Raw genomic sequence first — 24440 nt, 5'->3', positions numbered from 1 at the left:
ACATTCCAGTTCCTGAGGAGGTGGGGAAAAAGTGTCAATTTGTTTTACTATATTTTTTGTGACCATGTAGCCCATGTACTAAGAATACATTAGCGTTGTGTTTTGAAAGTAACTGTTTATGAGGACCTCAATTTAGTGTGTGTAACGTAGTAGTAACATCCAGGATATTTTAATAAATGACTGACAGATTAGAAAGAGGACGCCATCATTTACAATGAACAAAAATATTTTATTGATACATATACACAGAGAAATAACGGAGGTATCTGGATAATCAAATATGGAATGTTTACGAGAGTTAAAATAAATAATAAAGATACCCAGATGTGTCAGTGCTAAATCTAGCACCGCTAAATGGAAATGCCCTCTTTTGAACAGCTCCGACTCTGATGGGGTTATCCCAATACAGACTGTATAGGCTGCTACCACAAGAAAGTGGCCAGTATTTCTGGAATACAAAGAGTCATTATAGTGCTTTCTACAGATTCGCATTCTAAATGTTTATTCGCTACTTTCGTCCCTTATTTCTTTAATAATAAGTATTAAGTTTTGAAGTCCAAAAACATAACCCGTATCTTGGCCCTCGTGCACCACGCTATCTTCTCCGTAATACCGGCATGTAGTGTGGGCAAAGTCTATCATTCGAACATCAACGGAACTAATTGTAGGCTTGTAGGCATACGCTCGTGCTGATTCATCTGACGATTCTTCTGAAAGACCTTCAATGTCTTCTGGGTCCGAGTCCACCACCACATCTTGTAGTTCCTTCCCATCATAAATAATCAGCAAAGAGCTGGAGTAAAAGCGGTAGGATTCCTGCTTCTCTAAGACTGATTTTAATTCAGTTAGTTTCTTTAGAACAGATTCAAAGAGTTCTCGTCGCAGGTATTTGCCATTATGAAAAAACTGGTAAAGTGCTTCTTTAAATCCTTGGACTGAAAGTTTTCTCCCATGATATTTATTCATAAACATTAAGTGGCCAGAATCTGGCTGATAAACCTGTAGAAAGAAAGAAAAAAGATCTGTTAGCACTAAATGCAGTGGTAGCACTGAAATAAAACGGTACAATATTAACTGGTTTATTTGCAAGGTACTCTGGCACAGCTTAAGTAAAGTGGAGATTATTCTCCAGTGCATTTCTTCCCCTGCAAAGTATTTTTTTCAGATCTATACTGTTTAAAAATGAGATATATAACTAAATAACTTAAGTCGGATTATAAATATGTTTGCCCACTGTTTTGAAAATCAAGTCCTAGCATGCATAATGTCACTCCATAACTCAGCCCATAAATAGAAGTGTCACGCCTGTGCTTGTTAACTCTGTTTGCAAAGTTACTGGCACTTAAGTACTACTGCTTAGCATACTCAGTGGCCTATCTATGAAGGAGAAAAATAGTATTTAAAATGATAATTTTAATTAGGTGGTCTATGTCATGCCTAAAATAATACACAGGAGAAATCTATAGTTTGAAAGAATTGACCAGAATGCAATGATTTCTATTATTTTATTACAGTGAAGCCAGACTAGCCAGCCCATATAGATCAAAACATAACTCATGTCTTGACCTCATGCATCATACTATCTATCCACTGTAATTTCATACAATAGGGACAAGAGGTATTTTGCAACACAGCTAGATGAAGGATCCTGCATCTGCTCAGGAAAGATGACGAAATAGTTCCATCATCTCTCTATGCAGGAAAATATATGCAAGAACAATCTTTCTACAATCACGAGAATGAATTGAAAAGTATTATACTATTTAACAAAAATGCTGTTTGAAATTCTAGTTCAAGTACACATGCAAATTGGACTAAGTGCCTATCCACTCAATTAGTCATATGGCCATCTTCTGGAGCTTTTTTGAGTAAGATGAAGAAAGTATCAACTAGAATATTATGAAGTGGATGGATTATAAAATTGTGTAGAAAGAAATATAAGTGAATTACTATGCAGTTAGGATTCAAGGCAGAATTATCTTCAGATTGCCCAGAAATATTAATTCATACTCTCCTTCATTCAACTATTTCATGCCAGCTGTAACAAAAGTTCATGTTCCTCAAAGAAACTATGTAGTGAACTAAGGGTGAGGGCCCTTGGTGCTGAGTGCTAGTCTGATGCTGTTATCTAATTTGGGTAATGAAATTTCTGCAAGGAAACAGTCAATCTCAGAGAGCACCAAGGACCACTCATTTCTACCCTGAGCTACAAATATTTTCCTTTATTGAACTAACAGTACTGTAAAATTGAAGTTTATTTATTTTTATTTGTTTTTCACATTTAAAAACTGCCCATCTCTCTCACAAAGGGACCCTCTGGGCAGTATACAATACAAATAAGTAGATATTGGTTTCATGTGTCCCTTTTAATTGCAAGTTCGTAAGTATGAATTATTCCTCCACTTAAAACTTACCTGCATACCACACACACGAACTCCTATAACTGCTGAAGTACTTTGCTGGCATTTCCGGATCTGATTAGCTTTCTTTTCTTCAGATGCATCATCTCCGTGTTGCCGGGTTCCCATCTTGAGATCCAACACACAAGGCACCTCGTATCGTGAGGTTAGGTTTTCCAGTAAAATAAATTCTATTTAGTTAAGGAAAAATGATATAACTAGTATTTTGTTTACACTTGAAATAAAAATAAATCCACTAAACCAGTAGTTCTCAACCTCTGGTCCGTGGACCACTGGGGGCAGGGTCAGCGATGTCATCACAAGAGGTCTGGGAAGGCTTAAAGAAATGTTATGATTTAAATCTTGAGTTACGTCTTGGGAGTCCATGGCCATAGTCTGTGGCCACAAAAGATATTTAAAGAGGGTCTGTTGTGAAGAAAAGGTTGAGAACCTCTGCTTTAAACGACAACAGGAATTATCAATGAGTGAAATCTAACATGTTTGATGGGACTTTCTCCTCCTCTAGCTCCCTCCAAATCGGTGTTGAAGGTTTGGATGACCATCTCTGCCAGGGGAGAGATGGGATCATGTCTCTGTGTAATTTGTCTTTAGAACTAATCCATGTGGTTTGACTGAAATGGTTTACTGTTGTGCACCACACAGAGTAGAGCTCTTTGGTGAGATGGGTGGCTAGCTAAATGTGATTAATAAATGAACAAACATCTCAAATATCTCCCTTCAACTGAAGTTAAGCATGTTTATTACATTACATTACAGAACTACCATTTTAAACTCAACTGGCTGCACATAAACCATTTAGTGTCTTGATTGCTAAATTGTACAAAATTGTCCAGTGAAATGAAAAATGTTATAAGAGAACACAGAATCTTGTTCAACAATTGTTCTCAAATCTTTTTTAAAAACTCACAATCCACTAAAATATTATGTAGTCATTTCAACTAAACCCTCCCATCAAAATGTGATAAATTTACATAAGTTGGGTTTAAGAATGAAACTAAGCTGTTTCCTAAAAATATAAAATGGAGTAAGGTCCATTTTATGTAGCAAATAATTTCATCATTTAAGAAATGTGTGCTTTTATCATAAAATGGCACTGAAAGAGTCAGTTCGTAATCTAGATTTGAACTATAGCATATTCTTAATTTTAAAATGAACTGATATAAACACAGACAACTTGTCTTGGAATGCATTCTGACCTGACAAAGCTCCTTCTTTATTGCAAAAGCCCACATGATAATCAGTCCTGTCCTCAAAGAAAAGAGGGCGCAAGCTAATCACAAATAGCGGCAAACGCAGCTGACTTGCAAGGGGGTCTGCTAGAGGATACCTCCTAAGAAATATTACAACCGCTGGAATGCTCAATAGTATTGTATGTCTGCTTTAAGTAATTTAATATTTCCTAGTTTTTTGCAGGCTTTGTACAAAATAGTATAAAACACATAAAGGATACTATATTGATTTCGATGTTTTGCATTTTCCTTCATTTGCTGGAGTTGCTGCTGATGGCACTTCATACTCCAAGGATTATGGGGCTTAAACTGTGAACTAACATTCCCCTTTTTTTCAACACTATAATACAAAACTTCCGATTTCTTAAGCAATTCAAATTCTTCCTCCAACTTGTGACTGAAACATAAAAACAAATGTTTGTGGTCAAATGCAAGTATCAAATACTTTCAAATATAAACTGGATTTGAATTGAATAATGTGCCAACCTTCACTTTTTTCATAATATATTTATAACTTAAATGATGACAACTATTGGTATTATCTAAATAATTCACTAATAATATTATATAAAGAGCGCTTGCATTTTATCAAGGATGGATATGTTATGGAAGTTCATACAGTAAAATATATTTTATAGCTTTTAAGTGAGAATATGCTCTTTTCTGAGCATCAGATTGATGTGATAGAACCCACAAATTTAACTCCATATAAATAATCTGATACTGCAAAAATTGTTAAAAAACATTTTGTTACTTCAGAAATTATAAAGCATATTTTATGACATAAATCAATTGTCATAACATTCCACTAATTTCATTGGGCTTATTCTAAGTAAGTACTTAGCATGCTCTCATCCTGCCCAAAATTCCTAAATATAAAACATAGGTTTATGCTCCAAATTAAATGCAGGTGAATCTGCTGAAGGCTTTTATAATTATGAGTATTAATGATTATTTTCAAAAATGAGTATTTTCAAAAATGAGGAAGCAGAACCTTTTGTCAATTACCTTTTCATTTTTTCTTCTTTTCTATGCTGCCTGACCCATTCTTTAGTTAACTTTTCATTTTCTAGCAAAACAGTCTTTTTATTACTCCACCGCAGCAATTTATTTTTGGGTTCACAGTCAGAATTATCTATACTTTCCAAGTTATCATGATCTCCATTTAATGGATAGGCTATTAGACACAAGTTTCCATCTTCATCCTCTTCAAAGCTTACAGATACCACACCTTAAGAAGAAACATGAGATACTCAATTAAGCATAGGAGAAGTAAAAATAAAAGCATCACAACACAACATAATTTTACACTAAGAATATAGCAACTTTGGTTTTTCTCTTACCCCAAGTCCTTAGTTTTTTTATCGTGCCACAGGCCAAAACTCATCTGTCAACCTAACAAATATCAAAACATCTAGACAAAGTGACACCTCACAGAGAAGACAATTTATCATGAAGACAACACATTAATGATACAGAAGGTTCTTCTCTTTCTTGTGAGCACAGTAAGACTCAAATAATAACAGGAGACATTTTCAATTATTGAAAAATTTTATTATATTTTAAAAATCTGACTTATCTGACTCTAGGAGAGATGTAAAACATTGCATATTTACATCTTGCAGGGGGATATTCCCTGCAGAGAAACACCAAAAGCTTTAAGTTTTGCTCCATAGCAAATCTAAAAGCATTCATCCAAAACACAGGCTTTTGGGAATATTCTTAATAGATTGCAGAGAAAAGGAAAAGCTTGCAAGAGTAGAGCAAAACAAGAACAACATCACACATTACAACAGACAACTAATTCAAAGGCTTCCACTCAGAATCACCACGTTTAATTTACAATGATTTATTTTTCCTCTGGGGAATATATTTTATTGGTTTCAGTTATGTAGCATCTCATAAATGAAATAACAAAATGAAGTACAAAACAAATTTAACTCAAGATACATCAAAACATGGTGAACCTTGAAAGCATTTTTGCCTCTCATCTCAAAGTCTCTAGAGCACTGCATTATGTTTTGAGAGGACAGTTCTGACAGGAATGTAGCCCCATGCCATATAGGAAAGTTACGGCCGAAGTTGTAACAACTGGCTGAATGGGGTATTTTTTTTCCTCAGTTCTCTCTCTTTATCCTGAAATCAATCAATCTGCACATTCTTGCCGCTCATCACTAGAGTTCGTGGCGAGAGGCTGGCACTTCTGAGCAGGGCAGGCAGCTGTGGGGCCTACAGGAGCAAGGGTAGGGAGTGCAGAAGCTCTGACTGACAGTCCTGCTGCCCATACGAGAGAAAGAGCTACAGGAAAGGGGGGAAGCCAGCTAGAAAATGGCCTTTGGCTTTATCCTGGAAAAAATAACAGAAACGGACCAAATAAGGCTCCCCCCCCCCTTAATCCCTCCCATACATCTCCACAAGAGAAAAACCACATCTGCTAGTACAATTTATTACATTTATTCAATATCATAAATCACACATTCATCTATTAATTCTGAAAGTTCATAATAAAAAAACATTCAAATGTTCAGTAAGTATGAATGCCATTACAGAAATACAGCTAAAAGGCATTTTATCTTAGTCTTTGATCCAAATAATATAAAACAATTGGGAAAAAGATGATTTATTAAATGAAGAAATAGAATACAGTATCAAAACTTCAGAATTTCAAATTCAAGTTATTGTTAATTAAATTCCTGCAGGATGAATAACTAAATGTCTTGGTCAACTAATACAATGGTAAAAAGAACTGGAATATCCACTTCCACATACCATCATCTTTTACAGCCTCATCAACAATACTTCACCTTTTGCCTACCTATTGGCCACAGTACTTTTTTTCCATTTCTTTAAGGTTAAAAACAAGCTGACTATGTTTAACAGTGATTCTTAGTTTTCATTACTATGACAACTTGTTTATATAGCATGATCATAATGTAAGCAGTAGAGATCATCTGAAAATCCTTGTTAAGCTTCCACTAGGCAGCATGCCTTCTGCAGTTTATTTAATACCAGTTTTTTTTTAAAAAAACATATGGCTTAAAAATCAGAAAGAAAAATATTATTACTGAAAACACTTACAAGCTGTTATCAATATACTTACCTACCTGTGCCTAAGGGCGATTTATAGGCTATCATCAGCAGTGTTGTTCTACTCTAATGCTGTTAGTCAGCCCAAAGACCCATTGGCAAGCATCTCCACCCTGCATCTCCACAGCCTGGCTCAGACAACATCAAAATATATGAAAAGAAATCCCCTAAAATCTCTTATGCAAGAGATTTTAAGGACAAAAAAAACATTGGACTTTACTAAATGGATTAAACCCAGCCCCCTTCTAAAGGTGGCAACATACCTTCATACTGAGGAGTGAATTTATGCATTTCAGCAGGAAGAGTCTCATAGAACTGATGTTCTCTCTGAATAAGGGGCTTACAGATGGTCTTGTCATTAAACCGGAGGACACAGGAGTGACCCCCAACCTGATGAACAAAAGGCTCCAGGAGGACGCCTTTGGAATAATGCTCCACTTCCATAGCTCCAAATGCCGGACTCATCCTTGTAGGACATTAGATAGACCAATGGGACGGTGGTGAAAGCAACTCACACAGAACTGTTCCTCCAGAAAGTATTTATTCCAGGTTAGTAAGTCTCTAGAAAGAAAAAAAGAAAAGAAAATCCCCGTGTCTTTATTCTATTTTGTCTGGAACACCAAAGCTAAAGATTCTTTCGTTGCATCCAGAAAAGCAGAAATGAAACTCTCGGCACAAAAGCTGAAACTGAAAACAGACAACTGGATCTGAGCACTGAGACAAACAGGAGTGAGGTCATGCAAAAGTCTGTATACCACACCCTACATAGTATTAGCCAATGAACATTAGGAGAGAGCTACTAGGTGTGTCTCTTGCAAAGCAGGGAGAACGTCAGCAGAAGGAGGGGAGGAGAAACAGCGTTACTCACACTTCTTTCAGTGTTCATATTTGCTTTCAGCCAAGTTTCTTATCGCACAAAGGCACAGGGCAAAAGGAGATGTATTACCCTTTTCTACGTTTTTCTCTATATCACAATACAGATAATGAGCTAAAAAAGCATTGTAGCCCAAAGTTTCCATTTATTTTTTCCCTTTATCATCTAATACATGCACATAAGGCATTCACATACTACTTAAAATTATTGACTATAGTCTGTCTAAAGCAACTCTTACAAAGAACAAAAAATATTGTTTAAATAATAGGTAACAGTAACAGAGGTCATCTAGTCCAACCTACTGCTCATGCAGGAGACCTATACTAGGGATTAGAACCACTGAACTGCAGACCTTTCTGATCAACAAACTCAGTATCTTAGCCACTGAGCCACCTAGTCAAGTACTTTTTGTAATAGCTTTCCTTTAATTCCTTGATTTTTCAAAGTGGACATCAGACAAAAATACAGCACAGGACAAGAAGTAACAGATGGAAAGAGAGATCCAACCTAGACCTAAAAAGATTTCCTGAGCGTGAGAGCAATTAATCAGTGGAATTGGAAGTCATGGGTGCTATGCCACTGGAGATTTTAAAGAAGAGACTGGGCAGTCATTTGTCCGAAATAGTATAAGGACTTCTGCTTGGACTGGGGGTGGGACTGGAAGACCTCAAAGTCTCTTCCAACTCCGTTATTTTGTTATTCTTGCTAAAACCTCTGGAGTCAAGCTATCAACTTTAAATTCAAAAGTAAGTTGAAAAACAACTTCAACCTTTCCAAAGATACTCTTATGAAAGTAGCCTTGGGGGAAAGTCATGCATCGAGGTCATATTTTTAAAAAGAAATACAGATTTCTTCATTTTTATGACTTCTGAAAACCTTCATGCAGTTTCACAAATATTTTTACCACTAACAAAGATGTCCAAAAAAGCATAAAAGACAATTTTAAGTTTAACCTAGCAAGAATTTATGTACATGCAAGCAAATGTTTAAAAATTTAAATAGTACAGTTCAAAGACCCACTGTATTATTCAATATATTATAAAAAATAGAAGATAATGTCTCTTAGCAGTAAATATAAGGGGCTTTATACAAAATAAGCTACTGATTTTATCTTTTAATTTATCTATCTAAAAACAACTTGGTGCTTAATTGCAGAGTACTAAAGACCATTACATGAATAATAATTCGCTTAATTCTAAGAGACCACAAAGTGTTCTAGGTCAGAAACCTATTTTTAGACATACTTAAATATAAGATCACAATGTTAAACAGTACAGAGAGTATTAAGTCAAAAACAAATCTCACAGAATTATGTTTATTTCCCAAAAAGTCCACCCAGGATTGCAACTATCCTGTAACTAATGCCAAGAGATTACAAAAGCCATTCATTATTTTGTTTATCAATAGGTACATAGAAGTGCAGGGAGGGTGAGGAAGGGAGCTTTCAATATTGCATAACCGAATCTGCGTATGTCAACTTAGCAGATCATCATGATACCAAGCACTAGAAATTCTACTATGCAAAATATATTATTTAAATTTATTGAAATAAATTAAATGGAAGAATGCTTACTGTAGCATAAGATTCATCTAAAAGGTAAGCAGAAAGCATATTTAATATTTATTCTTCTAGCTGGTTACTAGAGCCAAAAGTTTTCAATTACTGCATCAAGTTCATTTCTGTAACAAAAAGGTGTCCAGAAGGTGGCACTGTTATTATTTTTCTGTCAAAGCAGATAATTTATTCTTAAAATACAAGAGCTATATGGTAAATCAAACACAGCCTGGTAGAAGGTAATGGGAAACCATTTCCATATTAATGCCAAGAAAAAAACAGACTTATCCATTAGGTCTCTAGGACCTAAGTTTAAATGAAGACTTGACATTATTTATACCTAATCAGCTGGAACGTAAGCTCCTGGTGAGTCTTATTTTCAAATAAGCAAAGATCTGGTTTTTTTTTAAACTGATTGACATTGAAAAGTTACCATAAAACACACATTGACAGACACCGAGAGCACAACATGTTACCCAGTAAAAATACCAAAGTCATATCCAGAACTCATGTTCTTCAGAGAAAAGAATACAAGTATAAAAAAGCATACTATTCTCATCTCACAATCATCCCTTGTGAGCTCATTATAAGTTGTTTTCTTTCAGCATACCAAACAAGCACCATAGGGAATTTTGATATCTGTGAATTTTCAAACCTGAAGTCTCTTATGTATTAGCCAGGGCATGATTCAACAGATCTGCATCTAAACACACATAATCATTAAAGTTCTGTCTTATGCCTGTGTAAGCAAAATATTATCCATTTTTCTCAGAACATTTGTAACAAAATATTTTGTAATACTCTAGTTAATGTTAAGGTTGCCCTTGAAAATGTTACATCTCCTTCGTGACTGAAAAATGTTTATAGGGACAATATGACTTAAAGAGCATAAAACAGACTTGCTGGAATGACTCTTCTGGATGACTGGAATATAGGAACTGAAGAATATAATTTGTTTAAAAAATACAGAAACAATAGGAAGAGAGCTGTTGCACTAATGTTAAATTGTCTGGCACTGCTCAAGAATTCAAGTGAATCAATAGCAATATTGCAAGGAACGTCTGAGATAAAAAAAAAGTGGAGAGCAAATAAAATACTGTTGTTGAGATCTACTCTCATTTGCCTAATGGAAGAAAATATATGGAGTGTTTTGAAAAAGCAAAATGCACTTCTTTTAAAGAGGCATGAAACATACTTTTTTTACTAGAATTGGAAGACACTCTGCCAGCTGTGATTCTCCAGGAAATCTCTGACTTGTTTTCCTAACTATTCTGACTAGTCTCAATGCTGTTACTTTAAAAAGTCTATTATTAGAAAAGAGACTACCCAAAGAAAATTAAAACTAAATTAAAATTGAAGACAAAAGAAAACAAGCGGTGAAATTAAGCTACATTAAACTTAGTGTGTTATCCTTTTTTTTTAATTCTCTTTTTACAAATGGAAGTTCGGCAAATGTTTCCTATTTTTTAAATTGGAAGACTGAGTTTTACTTCTTCTAATTTTTATTTTTTACTTTTTCTATATATATTGTGGATTAAAAATTTCTTGCTTTTCTACGTTTGATTAGATTGGTTTTTTTTTAATTAAGATTTTTTCTCCGTAAGTCTGCTATTTTAAAAGGGCTGTAATAGCAGAGGGGGGAAAAAAAGAAACACTGCCACTTTAAGGTTGGAGGCTGAATCATTGTATTTTCTTTTCGCTCTCGGAGTTCCTTTCAGTTTGTTTATTGAGAGTGATAGTGGAAAGAGCACGATTTGTTTATACAGCTGCTGTTTCGGAGTTTTTGCAGTGAAGGCAAAGTTTTGATTTGAAAGATTATAATGAACTTGTTTGGAATACAATAAAAGCCTCAAATGTTGTAGTGGTAGTGTTTATAAGTTGGAAGGATGGCACAACATGAAAAAAAACATTAATATTGCAAATGATTATGTTTAAAATTCAAAAGATATTAATAATAACAGAGAAAATTGAGATGAGAATGGATGGCGCAGAACAAAGAACAACAAAAAGAGATGGAAAAATTGAAAATATTTATCAAAAGAAGAAAGTTGAGGACAGAGTTCCAAAAATTGAAGGAAAAAAGGAACAAAGAGGTAAGAAAATTGTGGATACTGACAGCATACTGAGCGTGGTTGGAAATAGTAAGTGGACTATGGAAAGGGGAGATAGGTGGACTGGAACTCTACCTCAGACCTCAAAGTACAGAAGAAGAAGAAGAAAGAGAAAATTTGATGGAAGCAAGGAGAAAAATCTTGACTGAAACATCGGTGATAACCAAAGATAAGTTGATGAAAGGAACAGATGGAGGGTTTCGAGTGCTCATAAGATATACAATGAGGAACAAGCTGCGAAAAGAAGTCCATAAAAGACCCATTAAGAAAACAACCAGAATATTAATTCCACAAATGACACGATATATAAAACTGCACTACTACTGGATACAAGTTGATGTAGTGAAATTTTATAATAACAATTAAGTCAAACTTAGTTAAATTTAGAGTATTATATATAGTCATATAAATGAGTAATATTGATAATAATACATATATTGGTACTAGTTTGAGGATATGAAATTTTATCCAAACTGCAAATGACTACGAGAGGAGACTTAGTATTTGTAATTAAATATAATCATTTTTTATCTAGAATATGTTAGAAAGATGAAATGTTATTGAATGGAATGCTATTATATAGTTTTATCTCAAATTTAGGATATTTCATACAAAAGGATGTAAAAGCAATTTATAGTCAAATGAATGTTTAATAATTATAATAATTTTTATATAATATATTGGATTGATGATATGAGAATTTGTTTGAAAAGAGTTGATAATTTGTGATCTTACATACATTTGAAAGTGAGGACTATGGAAGTGATGCACAAAAACTTTACAACCAAACAACATGCTGTACGTGACTGAAGAAGGTTCTATATGTTATTTGTTGTCTGTTTTTGTCTGACCAAAAAAGAGAAATATTCTTTAAAAAAAAAAACAAGAAATGATATACAAAGATTTTTGGGTTTGCGAAAATACCACCCCAAGAAAATAGAAATTGAGAGCTGGAAGACACACCTGGAGCCAGTGATGTGCGGTGAGGTTTATGGCTGGTGAGGCTGGTGACGTCATCAGGAAGGCGGGAATGGGACCCCGTCTGCCTCAGCTCCTGCACACGTGGTCCCATTTCCCGCCTTCCTGAGTCAACATGAAGGGGACCACGGAGCGCGAGCTGCGGGATCGCAGAGCGCGCTCCTCCTGCACAGGTAGTCCCATTCCCCGCCTTCCTGAGTCAACATGAAGGGAACCACGGAGCACGCTCCGCAGTCCTGCGGCTCGCGCTCCACGGTCCTTCATGTTGAGTCAGGAAGGCGGGGAATCGGACGTGTGCCTTTTCCCTTTTTTTTCTTTTCATGATGAGAGCGGTGAGGCTCTGTCTCCCCTGACCGCACTTCCCTGCCTGCAGCAATAGAAAAAGAAAGGAAGAGAAGAAGAGAGGAAAAGGAGGGAAGGAAGAGAGAAGGTGAGGAGAGGAAGATGGAAGGGGGAAGCAGAGAAGGAGAGAGGGTAAGAAGTGAAAGAGGTAGAGAAAAGTAGGGGAGAGGTAAGGGAAGAAGGAAGGGAAAGGAGAGGAGGAAAGAAGAAATAAGAGAAGGGAGAGGGAGAGAAAGGAAAAGAGGTGAGGAGATGAGAAGAAGAGGAGGGAAGGAAGATAGTGAGGAGAGGAAGATGGAAGGGAAAAGGAAGGGGAACAGGAAGAGAGGAGGAGGGAAGAGGTAAGGGAAGAAGGAAAGGAAAAGAGGAAGGAAGGAAGTAGAGAAGGGAGAGAGGGAAAAAAGAAAAGGAGAAGGAGGGAGTGTCAAAATAGGCGAGGGATGGTAAACAAAACAATCCAAATGGAAAGAGCATTGGTCCATACCTGAACGTTCCTTTTATGTAGATTGGTGGGTGGGGCTACAGCTGGGTTTAGTCACAGCCTGATTGGTCCAAAGACTGAGGGAAATTTCTTAAAGTATCCTTCCTTCCCTATTGGCTCCCAGTTTTCTCAAGGTCAAATGAAAAAAGCTACAAATACAATACAGGAAAAACAACAACAGACCACCCGACCGCTGCTTACCTGCTCTAACAGCTATCTAGGGCGGGATGTAGCCCCTCCCACCAATCTACATAAAAGAAACGTTCAGGTAAGGACCAACATTCAATTTCTTGCAGATATGGCGGAAGGGACTACAGCTGGAATATACCTAAGCTAAGTCCCAGGGCGGGAAGTTGACCTCCATGGGGGAGGGGAGGTCACCAGTTGTTGGAGAATCCGACGTCCAAAGGGCGCCTCCGCAGAAGCGAAACGGTCTAGCCGATAAGTGTCAGATAAAGGGCGTTGGAGACTCCCAAGTGGCTGCCCGACAGATATCCTCCAATGGGGCCCTAGTGGCCCATGCGGCTGTGGTAGCGGCACACCACGTCGAGTGGGCCGTAATCCCTTGAGGAGGAGCCTGCCCTGAAGCTTCATAAGCCGCTGTGATGGCCTGTCGCAGCCATCTGCCTATCGTGGCCCAAGAGACCCTAGCTCCAAGAGTATTAGGCTGAAGGGAGAGAAAAAGTGCCTCCGACTGCCAGAAGGGAAACATAGGTCTGAGATAAATGCGTAACACGGGGTGGACATCTAGTCGGTGCCAAAGGTATTCTCTCTCGTGAGAGGGACAGAATTTAGGGAGGACGACCTCCTGCGATCTGTGAAAGAGAGAATTGACCTTCGGGAGGAAGGTCGGGTCCAGCCTAAGGCCGACCCTATCTTGGTGGAATTGACAAAGGTCCTCCTTAGATGACAGTGTCCCTAACTCTGAGATTCGTTGTGCTGAAGTAACAGCGACGAGAAAGGCCACCTTTAGGGATAAGAACCTGAGGTACACTGTCCTTAATAGCTCGAACGGCGGTCCTGTTAGAGCCCTAAGTACCAAGAAAAGGTCCCAAATGGGAAACCGATGCACCGGAGGAGGGCACAGGTTTGCTGCCCCTTTAAAGAACCATTTGACCAAAGGAACTTGTGATAGGGAGAAACAGCTGTCCCCCGCCAGTACGGAGGAGCTACCTGTCTCCGTAAAGTACTATGAGAAAGACCTTGGTCTAAGCCGTGTTGTAAGAATTCAATGACTTGTGCGACTGAAGCCTCGGCCGGGAAATGTTGAATCTCCTGCACCAGAGAACAAACGTTGACCACGTTGCATTGTAAATCCATGTGGTCTACAGGTGCCTAGAGGCCTCAATGGTGGAAATGACCTTGGCTGACAGATTAGCGTCCCTCAGGAGACACTGCTCAAGTGCCAGGCAGTCAGATAGAGCCACTGGGGCTCCGGATGGAATAGGACCCCCTGGCACAGGGCGATCTCCTCCTGAGGAATCCTCCACGGAGGAGAGACAGACAGTTGGACAAGGCCCGCAAATCACGGTCATCTTGGCCAATATGGCAACCAGAATGATGTGTGCCCTCTTTATCATTACCTTCCTCAGGGTCCCCTGGATTAGAGGGAGAGGAGGAAAGGCATAAAGAAGGCCCGGAGGCCATGGACCTCTGAGGGCATCTGTCCTCTCTGCGTTGCATGCTGGGAAGCGGGAGAAGAACCGGGGCAGTTGAGCATTGGCCGGGCTCGCTAACAAGTCCACCAATGGGGTGCCGAAGCGGCAGCAAATCCTGTGGAATAGTTCAGGAACCAGCTGCCACTCGCCTTGGTTGTCTGTCGCCTGACTCAGCCAGTCGGCCTGATGATTGGCGATGCCCGAGATGTGCTCTGTTGTTATTGACGCCAGGTTCTTCTCCAGCCAGGTCCTGAGTTTCTGGGCTTCCAGACAGAGACACTTGGAATGAGTCCTCCTGACAGTTTATGTGCGCCTTTGTGGCTATATTGTCCATCAGAAACAGCACGTGGTGGTTGACGATTACAAGCTACGGCGCTGCCTTTGAAGCCGTGACTGCTATTCAAGCGCGAGGCGCTTTCGCCGAGTCGCAGCAGCGTTTCCAAGCTGTGCCGTCTTTTGAAGGCGAGGTGAGCCCTTGAGGAGCGGTACGCCCCAAGGCTAGATTCGGGAGGGCGAAACAGCAAGGCTGTAGCAAAGTCTAGCCTCGCAGAAGCCCTCGATTGCCTTTGGCTGCAATTAGGAGCCTGTCACCCCCGTGTACCCAGGGACTGGGCAGAGCTCCCCCAGGCCGAGGTAGGAGACCAGGGCAATCCTACCTCCTTCTGAGACAGACAGAGCAGTCTCTATGGCCAGCAGCTCTAAATTTATTATTTAGAATATTCAATCAACCAAATTAATAATAGATAGCACAAATATCAAATACCTTGATGGAGCCAAAACTAGTGCTTGGACCAAAGACTGAGAGTAAACTGGGAGCCAATAGGGAAGGGAGGATACTTTAAGAAATTTCCCTCAGTCTTTGGACCAATCAGACTGTGACTAAACCCAGCTGTAGCCCCTCCCACCATATCTACAGGAAAATATTACAATTCTATAAATGGAATGATAAATGTATTAAAATTATGAATGTAAAATAAGAATAATAATTATGTGAATGTATATATAGAGAACAAAAAATAAATAAAACTTTATTTAAAAATAGTAATAGGTGATGCAGGAAGTCTGGCAGGCCCCAAGTAAGTGTCAGTGGCCACTATAGACTCTTCACTGAAAAATCAAAAATCATTCATTGAGATTATTTTTAAATTTTTTCCGTGAGTGTTGAAATCTTTACTACATCATTTACTTCAAGAAAACTGCGATAAATTATGTGATACTAATTCTGCAGCAAAACAGATATTTGTGCAATATTCGTCTGTGTGCCACCTGCGCCATTTTCTGGATTTTAAGGCCATGCACTTAATCACTCATGCTCTGGTCATCTCTTGTCTGGATTGGTGCAATGAGCTCTACATGTGAGCTACCCTTGAATATTTGGAAGCTACAATTGGCCCAGAATGCAGTGACATGAATAGTTCTGTAGGTCCCTAGAATGGCACATGTAACACCTATTATATGAGCTGTTATGCCAACGGGTCCAATTCAAGGTGTTGGTTATCACCTTTAAAGCCCTTTATGGCATAGTCTGAGGAGTCATTTTGACCTATGAAACTGGCCTGTCCCACTCATTCTGGAAAAAGGGGCTACAGCAGACCCCCATCACACAAGGAAGTTTGGCTGGAGGAGTCTAGAAGAAAAATATTTTCTGCCAGTCTTTGGAACATCTTGCCCTGGAGGTGAGATCTACCCCTATCCTTTCTGGCCTCAAGAAAGGGCCTTAAAACCTGATTCTGCCAGTTAATGTGTGGACCCAACAGAAAAGCTGTAAGATGGAGGTAGTTGGTGCAGTGACAGAAAAGGCACCAACCTGTTCCGCTCTGAGGCCATGAATTTTTTTAGGTTGAATTTTATCCTTTGCAATTTAACTTTTTATATTTCTATTTTTATTACATTGTAAGCCACTCAGTCATTTGGAAAGCGAGAGGGGAAGCATATAGATTTAATTACATATAATTAATATTAGTAGATATACACACAATACTACATGCACAATGTTATTTAGATATATATTAAGTTTAGGCTACAATGATGCGATTGTGTGTAAGCTTCTGTCCTTCTCAGGATAATACCTCATTAACCACAAGCCTTTTTTATATTTGCAAATCTATGCATCTTATCAGCAGTCTATTCAGTTGCTGTTCCATGCAAGGATAGTCAACATTATACTAATGCTAATTTTTAATAAAGTAAATCAGACTTCAATATTTCAAATAAGTTATAAATGTCAACAATAACAGTATTAAACTGATATTCAGCAGGTGTACAGCATCCTGATGTAAGAGAAGCACAGCGTGAAGAACCCTGTAAGGGCCATTTTCAGCAATTTAGATTTGATCATATAAACCGTGCTTGTCAATCAATATTAAGTTTATCAGGTAAGTTGAATTAGTAAAGTGAAGATACTGATATCATTAACTAAAGCTATCCCATCATACATTTTAGTTACTTTCTTCCAATGATTTTCACTTACCAAAGAATCTGAACTTTAGTTAAGGTGGTGAAATACCTATACAACACATATTTTTAAATATGTGGAATCAACCATCCATTCTTTTTTCTTACACTCCTTCTTACAGTACAATCTATTACAGCATCTAGCAGATTCTAAGGGCTCTTCTTCATATCCTTCTAAGTGTAATATAAAGATGCCTTGCTATTTTAGAGATCATATCCTCATGATTTCACCTTCAAATGACATCTGGCCCATCATGGAGGCTGCTTAATTGTGTATCTAACTTCAAAGGATCATGTGAAAATCCTCCTTGGGAGAAAATAGGAGTGATACCCATTTGTCCCACTTCTGTTAGCAATTCACCACAAAAAAAAAATAATTACTGCTTTGCTGTAAATTTCTAGAATAGGACCAGTTGAAAACAGGCTCCTTGTGAATGGCTGAAAATGGCTGGTGTTGGCCAATAAGAATAGTATCAATTTTCCTATTGCATAATTGTTAACTGCTTGCATTTAATGTTGATCCAAGACTTATAGCAAAGACTTTCACTTGCAAACTTTATTTGTGGAAATGGCATAAATAATATAACCCAGTTATACAATATACTGACTATAAACAGAACACATGGACTGGATTTGCACAATGCATTAGACTAAAATCTCATGGTCAGGTATCTAGTTCAATATGCATGAAGTCATAAAATTTGCCAATTTGTAAGGTTTCTATAAAGCAGAAAAATTGTTGTTTTAAACTCAGACTCAACCAGTCAGCAACAATTTAGTAGCTTTCCCTCCTTTCCCAAATTAACATAATTCCCATACCAATTATTTTCCTTCCCTTCTAAACAGCCAATGTTTAGATATCCTATAGACCTGCTTGCCACCATCATCCCAAGGCCTTTCCTTCGCTATTTGCCACAATCATCCCAAGGCCTTCCCTTCGCTGTACGTATATGGAGCCATAGTGGCACAGTGGTTAGAATGCAGTATTGCAAACTAATTCTGCCGACTGCCAGCAGTTCTATTCTCACCAACTCAAGGTTGACTAAGCCTTCCATCTTTTTGAGGTCAGTAAAATGAGGACTGAGATTGTTGGGGAAAATATATAATGGTGAATTGTGCTCACTGCCACAAAATAACATGATGAATAATGCAGGAAATACAATATGTGTGTCCTATGTGTATTTTATCTTTTTGACTGTACGCCGCCCCGAGTCCTTCGGGAGAGGGTTGCGGCTAATCAAATAAAATTTGATTTGATTTGATTTGAATTTCTCCTTAGAAACGGGTTATTTCTTGCCTCCAATTATTTTGAGAGGTCTGTGTGCACAGATTAGCATTATCTGTGGATCTACGATACAAATAAAATTGTAACTTATTGCATATCCAAATATATTCTTATCACTTTCTTTCTCAGAATTGAACATTTAGATCCACTGAGATTGTTTACAATTAAAGCTTGATCTGACAGCTTTATCTTATTTGAACAAAATCTTGACACATCTCTTTATCAATACTAGTTATTTCTGTGATTCTGGTTCTAAGTATGTATTAGCTGCAATACCTTCCAAGCTTATCTAAAAATGTTTTTTTTTCTGTCCACTAGATAGATCAAATCAATAAAGCACATTCCCTCAACATTGTGGAATGGTCAATTGATTTTTAGTTCTATTAATTCTTTGCAACTGATACCAATGCAGCAATACTGTACCTGCTCATTACATCACCATCTTAACCACCTGCTCTTTGCAAGAGTTTAGATTAAACCAACAGACGATTGTGCAGTCTCTATTTGACATCTCTGGTAAAAGGGTATTAGCTGTTTTATTAAACTACATAGAATGTTTTGCATTTCTCAATCATATTTTAGCCTAGCATACAGTACAATCACTATGTTTATTTTATGGTGCACAGTGATCTAATAAAGCTAAAAAATATTCATTAATATTTGGATGGGGATCTTTATAAAATCCCATTATAGGAAAGAAAAGAAAAAAGACAGCTCAGGAAAAGACAATGGAAAACCATTTCTGAATTATTGCCAAGAAAATGACAAGGTTTTGTCCAAGGAATTGAGCTCAAATCAAGAGAGTTTTTACCTTTATATCATATAAACACAGCCAATACTAAGCTAAGACAAGAAATTAAGTTGTCATGTTTCTACACTGATCGCATCTTTAATTCCCTGAATGAACCACAGTTCCCGTACATTAGTTTTACTTATTCAACCTGTAATTAAATTCATTATTTTATTATTTGTTAACTAGATTTATATCCTATCTTTCCACCAGGATTCAAAGTAGCATATATTCCAATTTTTCTTAAAGCAATCTCAATGAAAGGCAGCATATTTGACATATATTGAGAGATAATTACTTGCCTGTAAGTCACACAGTGAACTGTGCCCAAGAGTGTTCCTGAATCTAGGTTCACTGGTTCTACTCCACCTCAACTATAGATAGTAGTTGCTTTTGCACTACTGATTACCACACTGAATCACACAAGTACTGAGTTGACAAAACCAATTTAGTGGTTGTAGTAATAATAATATATTAATCTTGCATGGCACTCAACTTTCAATTATTCTGTAATGTACTGGTGTTTGGTGAACCCTAAAAGTTTAGCAAGGGCAAACATTCTTTTTATTCATGAGAAGAAATATTTTTTTATATGAAGGCTTTTATATCTTACAAAGTGGCTGTGGTTTTCTTTATTATCGCATATATACCTTAATATTGTTCATTTCAGTGTATCTGCACTGCTATTTATTGCTTTGAGCTCATTGTTCTGAAAAAAGGAGCACATATGCACTGTTATTAAATGAATATAAAGAATCCAGCATTTAGTCTGTGCATCAAAACTATGAATTCAGAAAGCACGTACAGGCAAAACTACTATTCTATGGAATAGATTTTTTTTAGCAAGGTGTCTTCTACAGCACATTTTGAACATTTTATTGAGTTCTAACTATATTGAGTTGATCCTAAATACATGGCTGAAGGGGATTCTATTATTTATAACATGCTTATATTACTTAATATGTTAAGCACTCCAATATATAGTTCAGAAGAACCTATAAAAAGCAACGTCAGTTTTAAAAGACCGAAGTAGAAATACAGAACATCATTAATGTCAACAGTGTATAACAATCTAATACAAATAAAAAAGACAGATCTGTTTTTATTTAAATGCAAATTAGTACATTTTTCAGCATTTTATTTTAGGAGTCCATCAATGAAGAAGTCAATTTAAAGTTATACACATCAGGAGGGGGGGGGAAGCTTTGCACTAAACACCTTCAAAGTGTTTCAAAACATGGAGCGGGGCAAAATGTAAACACAATAGAGGAAGCGAATATGCGAAGCGAGAATGGCATATGCGCATCTTTTAAAAATTCCCCAAGTAACAATGAGTCATCCATTTCCTATTACAACAGAAGCTTTGAAATTCATCATGCACATACAAGTTTTAATTAACCCATCATCTCCTGACCTGCTGCTGCGCCAGAGCAGAGATTTTTATCCTCCTGGCTGGACCTTCTATGCCGAAAGGCTAAACTTTCAAAAACTAGGAAAGGAGGATACTTTTTTTTTTCCTGGCCATTATTTTGACCCACCACCACCCCACCTCAATACACACACCATCTCCTCCGTTTGCTAAATGCCTTGGGTGCCCTTTGCGTCCCGCTCCTGAGCCGCCGTATTTGAACGGAGTTGCAAAGCCAAAACCGGCTGGCCACTGGAAAGAAGCCGGCGTTCAAGTCCCAAAGGTAGCCGGGAGGGGGGGGGGGAGAAGAGACACAGCTTTCTTAATTACAACATACCACGCTCACACTTTAAACTTTCGCAGGAGAAGGATAACATTTGTACGCCTCGCATATTGGGATTTCACCAACCTTGGGAATCAAATATTGGGATCGAAAGCGGGTTATCTCAAATGGGCGCCCCCCCCCCGCACACCTTGAAGTATGACACGAAGGAGCCAGTTTCCACTGCCTCCCCTCAGTAAAAAAAAAAAGGGGGGGGGTTGAAAATGATGCCCCAAACCGCTGCCACTTTACAGTATTTTTAAGATGTACGAACGGCAGTTGCTCTGTTACGGCTCTGTCGCCCATTGCAGGAATCAAGGGCACCGGATACGATGCGGCTCTTTCGGGTTTGCCCCCTCGCCGAGCGCACCCAGAGAGAGAGAGAGAGAAACAAAAATAAAGCTTCCTCATTTACCTTCCAATCAGCTCCAAACCAACGGCCACCTCAACTCTTTTGTTCCTCACGGGCCAAAATGGCGGTGTGAAGCGGGACGGCCCTTCCCCCGCGGACAGAGGGGACAAGCCCCGCCCCGGCCCGTCGCCATTGGCTCAGGGGGAGTCAGCCTCTGCTGATTGGAGGCGAAGTTAACCAGACTCTGTTACTAGGGGAGCCGAGGCGGGCGGCCAGGCATCGTGCGCCGCGTGATGATGGGGAAGGGGCGGGTTAGAAGAGGAGAGATGAGGACTTGGGGAGACCGGCAGCAGAATCGGGGCGGGAGGGGCCGCTCAAGAGTGGCGGGCTGCTGGTAGCAACCGCAAGCGGAGGGAGGGGGGGAGCGGGAGGATGCTGCCTAAATGAAGCAGGAAGAGGGGGACGTAGGCTTGCATTGAGACCTTCAGCTGTTGCCGATGCTATTCTCCCTTTTGATCATCAACGTATGTCATCCCCGGCCTTAAGCAATCTCTCATCTCTGTTTTGATGCCTGGGTTAAAAAAAAATTGACCTCGGTTTCCTGTTCTTTTCCTGGAATAAAAGTACTAGAAGCAATAAAAATGCATTTTTCTATATATATTAGAACACAGAATACACTGAAGTGGTTAACAGGGAGAAATTTCTAGGCCAAATCTACACTGCAAGGCATCCCGATACAGGTACCGCTGGGATGCGGTGGTTCAGTGGCTAAGACACTGAGCTTGTCGATCAAAAAGGTCCGCAGTTTGGCGGTTCGAATACCTAGCGCCACGTAATAGTGAGTTCCAGTTACTTGTCCCAGCTTCTGCCAACCTAGCAGTTCGAAAGCATATAAAAAATGCAAGTAAAAAAGTAGGAACCATCTTTGGTGGGAAGGTAACAGCGTTCTGTGCACCTTTGTCATGCAAGCTACATGACCACGGAGATGTCTTCGGACAGCATTGGTTCTTTGGCTTTGAAACGGAGATAAGCACCGCGCCCTAGAGTCAGGAACGATTAACACATGTGCGAGGAGAAGGTGCTTGATCTCTATATGCCTGCACGTTGTCCCTTGACTGGGACCTCAGAAAGCCGGAGCATTATTATTACCCAGATTGCAGCACTGTGTCAGGGTACCTGATTGGTTGTTAATCCTCAGTGCCGTTTAGAACCGGTTCCACCTCCCTCCCCCCACCTGTCCGCACATCATCAAGATGAAGAGCGAGAGAAGGAATTCTGGGAGTTGGAGTCCACAAGTCTTAAAGCTATCAAGTTTGAACACCCCTGGAGTTTTTTTCTAAAGGGTTAGGGTTGCAAAGTTCTTGTAACTTGACAGCTTTAAGACTTGCACACTTCAATGCCAGAGTTTCTGAGCCAACATTTTGGTTGCTAAGCAAGAGCAGTTGTTAAATGAGTTTTACCATATTTTACAAGTTGGCCACGCCCACCCAGTCACATGGCAGGCAAGCCACTCCCACCTGGTCACATGGCCACCAAGCCACTCCCACAAAGCAGGCCACACCTACAGAAGAGGTTCTAAAAAAAATTGAAACCCACCACTGCTGTTTACACCACTTCCTTTCCTTTTGCAAGGCACCTGGAAGGTGTTGAGCCACAAGAAAGTAAAGCGAGCTGATCAGCAGACAGCAAGTTTGTGGGTGGGGGTGGGTGGGGGAGTCCTTCGCCTATCCATTGGTCCTCAATCATGTCTGGTTTGATATCATACAACCATTTCTTGCTTGGGTTGGACCACTGTGCAAAAATGCAGAACTTGCTTCTCTACCAGCACAGAATGATCCTTCATAAGAGGCAACAGCTATAGATTGCCAGGACACAGTCATCAGCAAAGGCAAACAGCCAACTATAATCCATAACTGCCTGTTATTGAACCTCCATTTTATTTAGTTAGCGGCCATATGCGATACATTAGGAAAACGTGCATGTTGTATTATCAAATGTACAAATTGTCCTTCGCTGTTTTTAAATAAATGTTAGGGGACTAATATGAACATCATGCAGGAACTGAAACCATTCCAAATGTTGTGGTCCATGTACGTGAAACTGCCGAGGAACTGAAAGCAGCAGAAATTACAGAAGTAGTCAAGAGTCCAAAAACAAAGTATTCCCACTAGACTCATTATACTGCAACACACTGAAGATAAACTACATAAAGCTTTCAGTCCCAAGCAGACAAGAGCTGAAGAGACACTGAAAAAAAGAACGCATCATGAACTATGATGTTTTAGGTGGAAGCAGACATTCTTACATAGATCCTTTTTAGAGAGGGAAGTTTTTCATGTGTTTGGGTCATCTCAAAGGACTTATAATGGATTTCTTGAACTGTTTTGTAAAATAATCAAATTGAGGCACTGATGTAGACCTATATACTTGGTGCTTAGGTATTCAGATGTTTTAGATTTCAGTGCAAAGCATCCCTGTTTATGTCTATGTCCTATGATAAATTCTTCTAATTCATACATTAGTATTTCTGCATTTCTAAAATGCAGTCACATCTCACTGAAAATAATGAGTCATACAAGTACACGGGCTAGGGACTGCAGCTGACATATGGCATTTGGAAATACAGAGAATGCAGAAATTTATATTAAGAGTTATAGATGTTAAATTAGCTTAGAAAATGATCAATGTGTTATTATTAATTTAAGAGAAATTTATATAGTGTTTGTTGGGAGGAGAGGGGTTATGAGTAATCTATTTTAAGATGGGGGAGGGGAGGGGGTAAAGTGTTTGGTATAATATTTGAATGTGAATTTTTGCGGGGGGGTTGGGGGGGTATAGCATTTGTATGAGATTTATATAGTGTGGAGGGGGGGTGAAAAGGGGGAAAATTTGTTTGTACAAAACTCTTTTAATTAAAAAAAAGAAAAAGAATTAGCCCCACTGCCTATACTTTCCTGATTCTTAGTAATATTTTCTTCTGTAGAGTCCTTTGACCCATTGTCTTGAAATTGTCTCTAAGATACAGAAGGATCTTGACAAACTTGAACATTGGGCACTATCTAATAAAATGAAATTCAATGGTGAAAAGAATAAG

At 38.7% G+C, this 24440-nt stretch overlaps 1 protein-coding gene across 2 annotated transcripts; it reads right to left on the bottom strand.

Annotated features, from left to right (window-relative positions):
• Positions 1-208: 208 nt before the first annotated feature.
• Positions 209-21517, bottom strand: IP6K2 (inositol hexakisphosphate kinase 2). Of its 2 annotated transcripts, XM_081934696.1 has the most exons (6): positions 21410-21517; positions 7000-7297; positions 4658-4880; positions 3871-4046; positions 2415-2590; positions 209-999 (listed from the first exon to the last, which is right to left on the bottom strand). In XM_081934696.1, the coding sequence occupies exons 2-6, from the start codon at positions 7199-7201 to the stop codon at positions 502-504; spliced, it is 1275 nt and encodes a 424-aa protein (XP_081790822.1). In that variant the 5' UTR covers positions 7202-7297; positions 21410-21517; the 3' UTR covers positions 209-501. The 2 variants fall into 2 exon arrangements, with proteins under 2 accessions (XP_081790822.1, XP_081790821.1); XM_081934695.1 differs by lacking the exon at positions 21410-21517 and having other exon boundaries at positions 7000-7456.
• Positions 21518-24440: the final 2923 nt, after the last annotated feature.

Source organism: Natrix helvetica (genome assembly GCF_964273705.1).
Source record: "Natrix helvetica genome assembly, chromosome: 1".
In the NCBI taxonomy this organism is placed as follows: Eukaryota; Metazoa; Chordata; class Lepidosauria; order Squamata; family Natricidae; genus Natrix; species Natrix helvetica.
The sequence above is the reverse complement of the archived record's forward strand: the minus strand, read 5'-3'. Positions and strand labels throughout refer to the sequence as shown.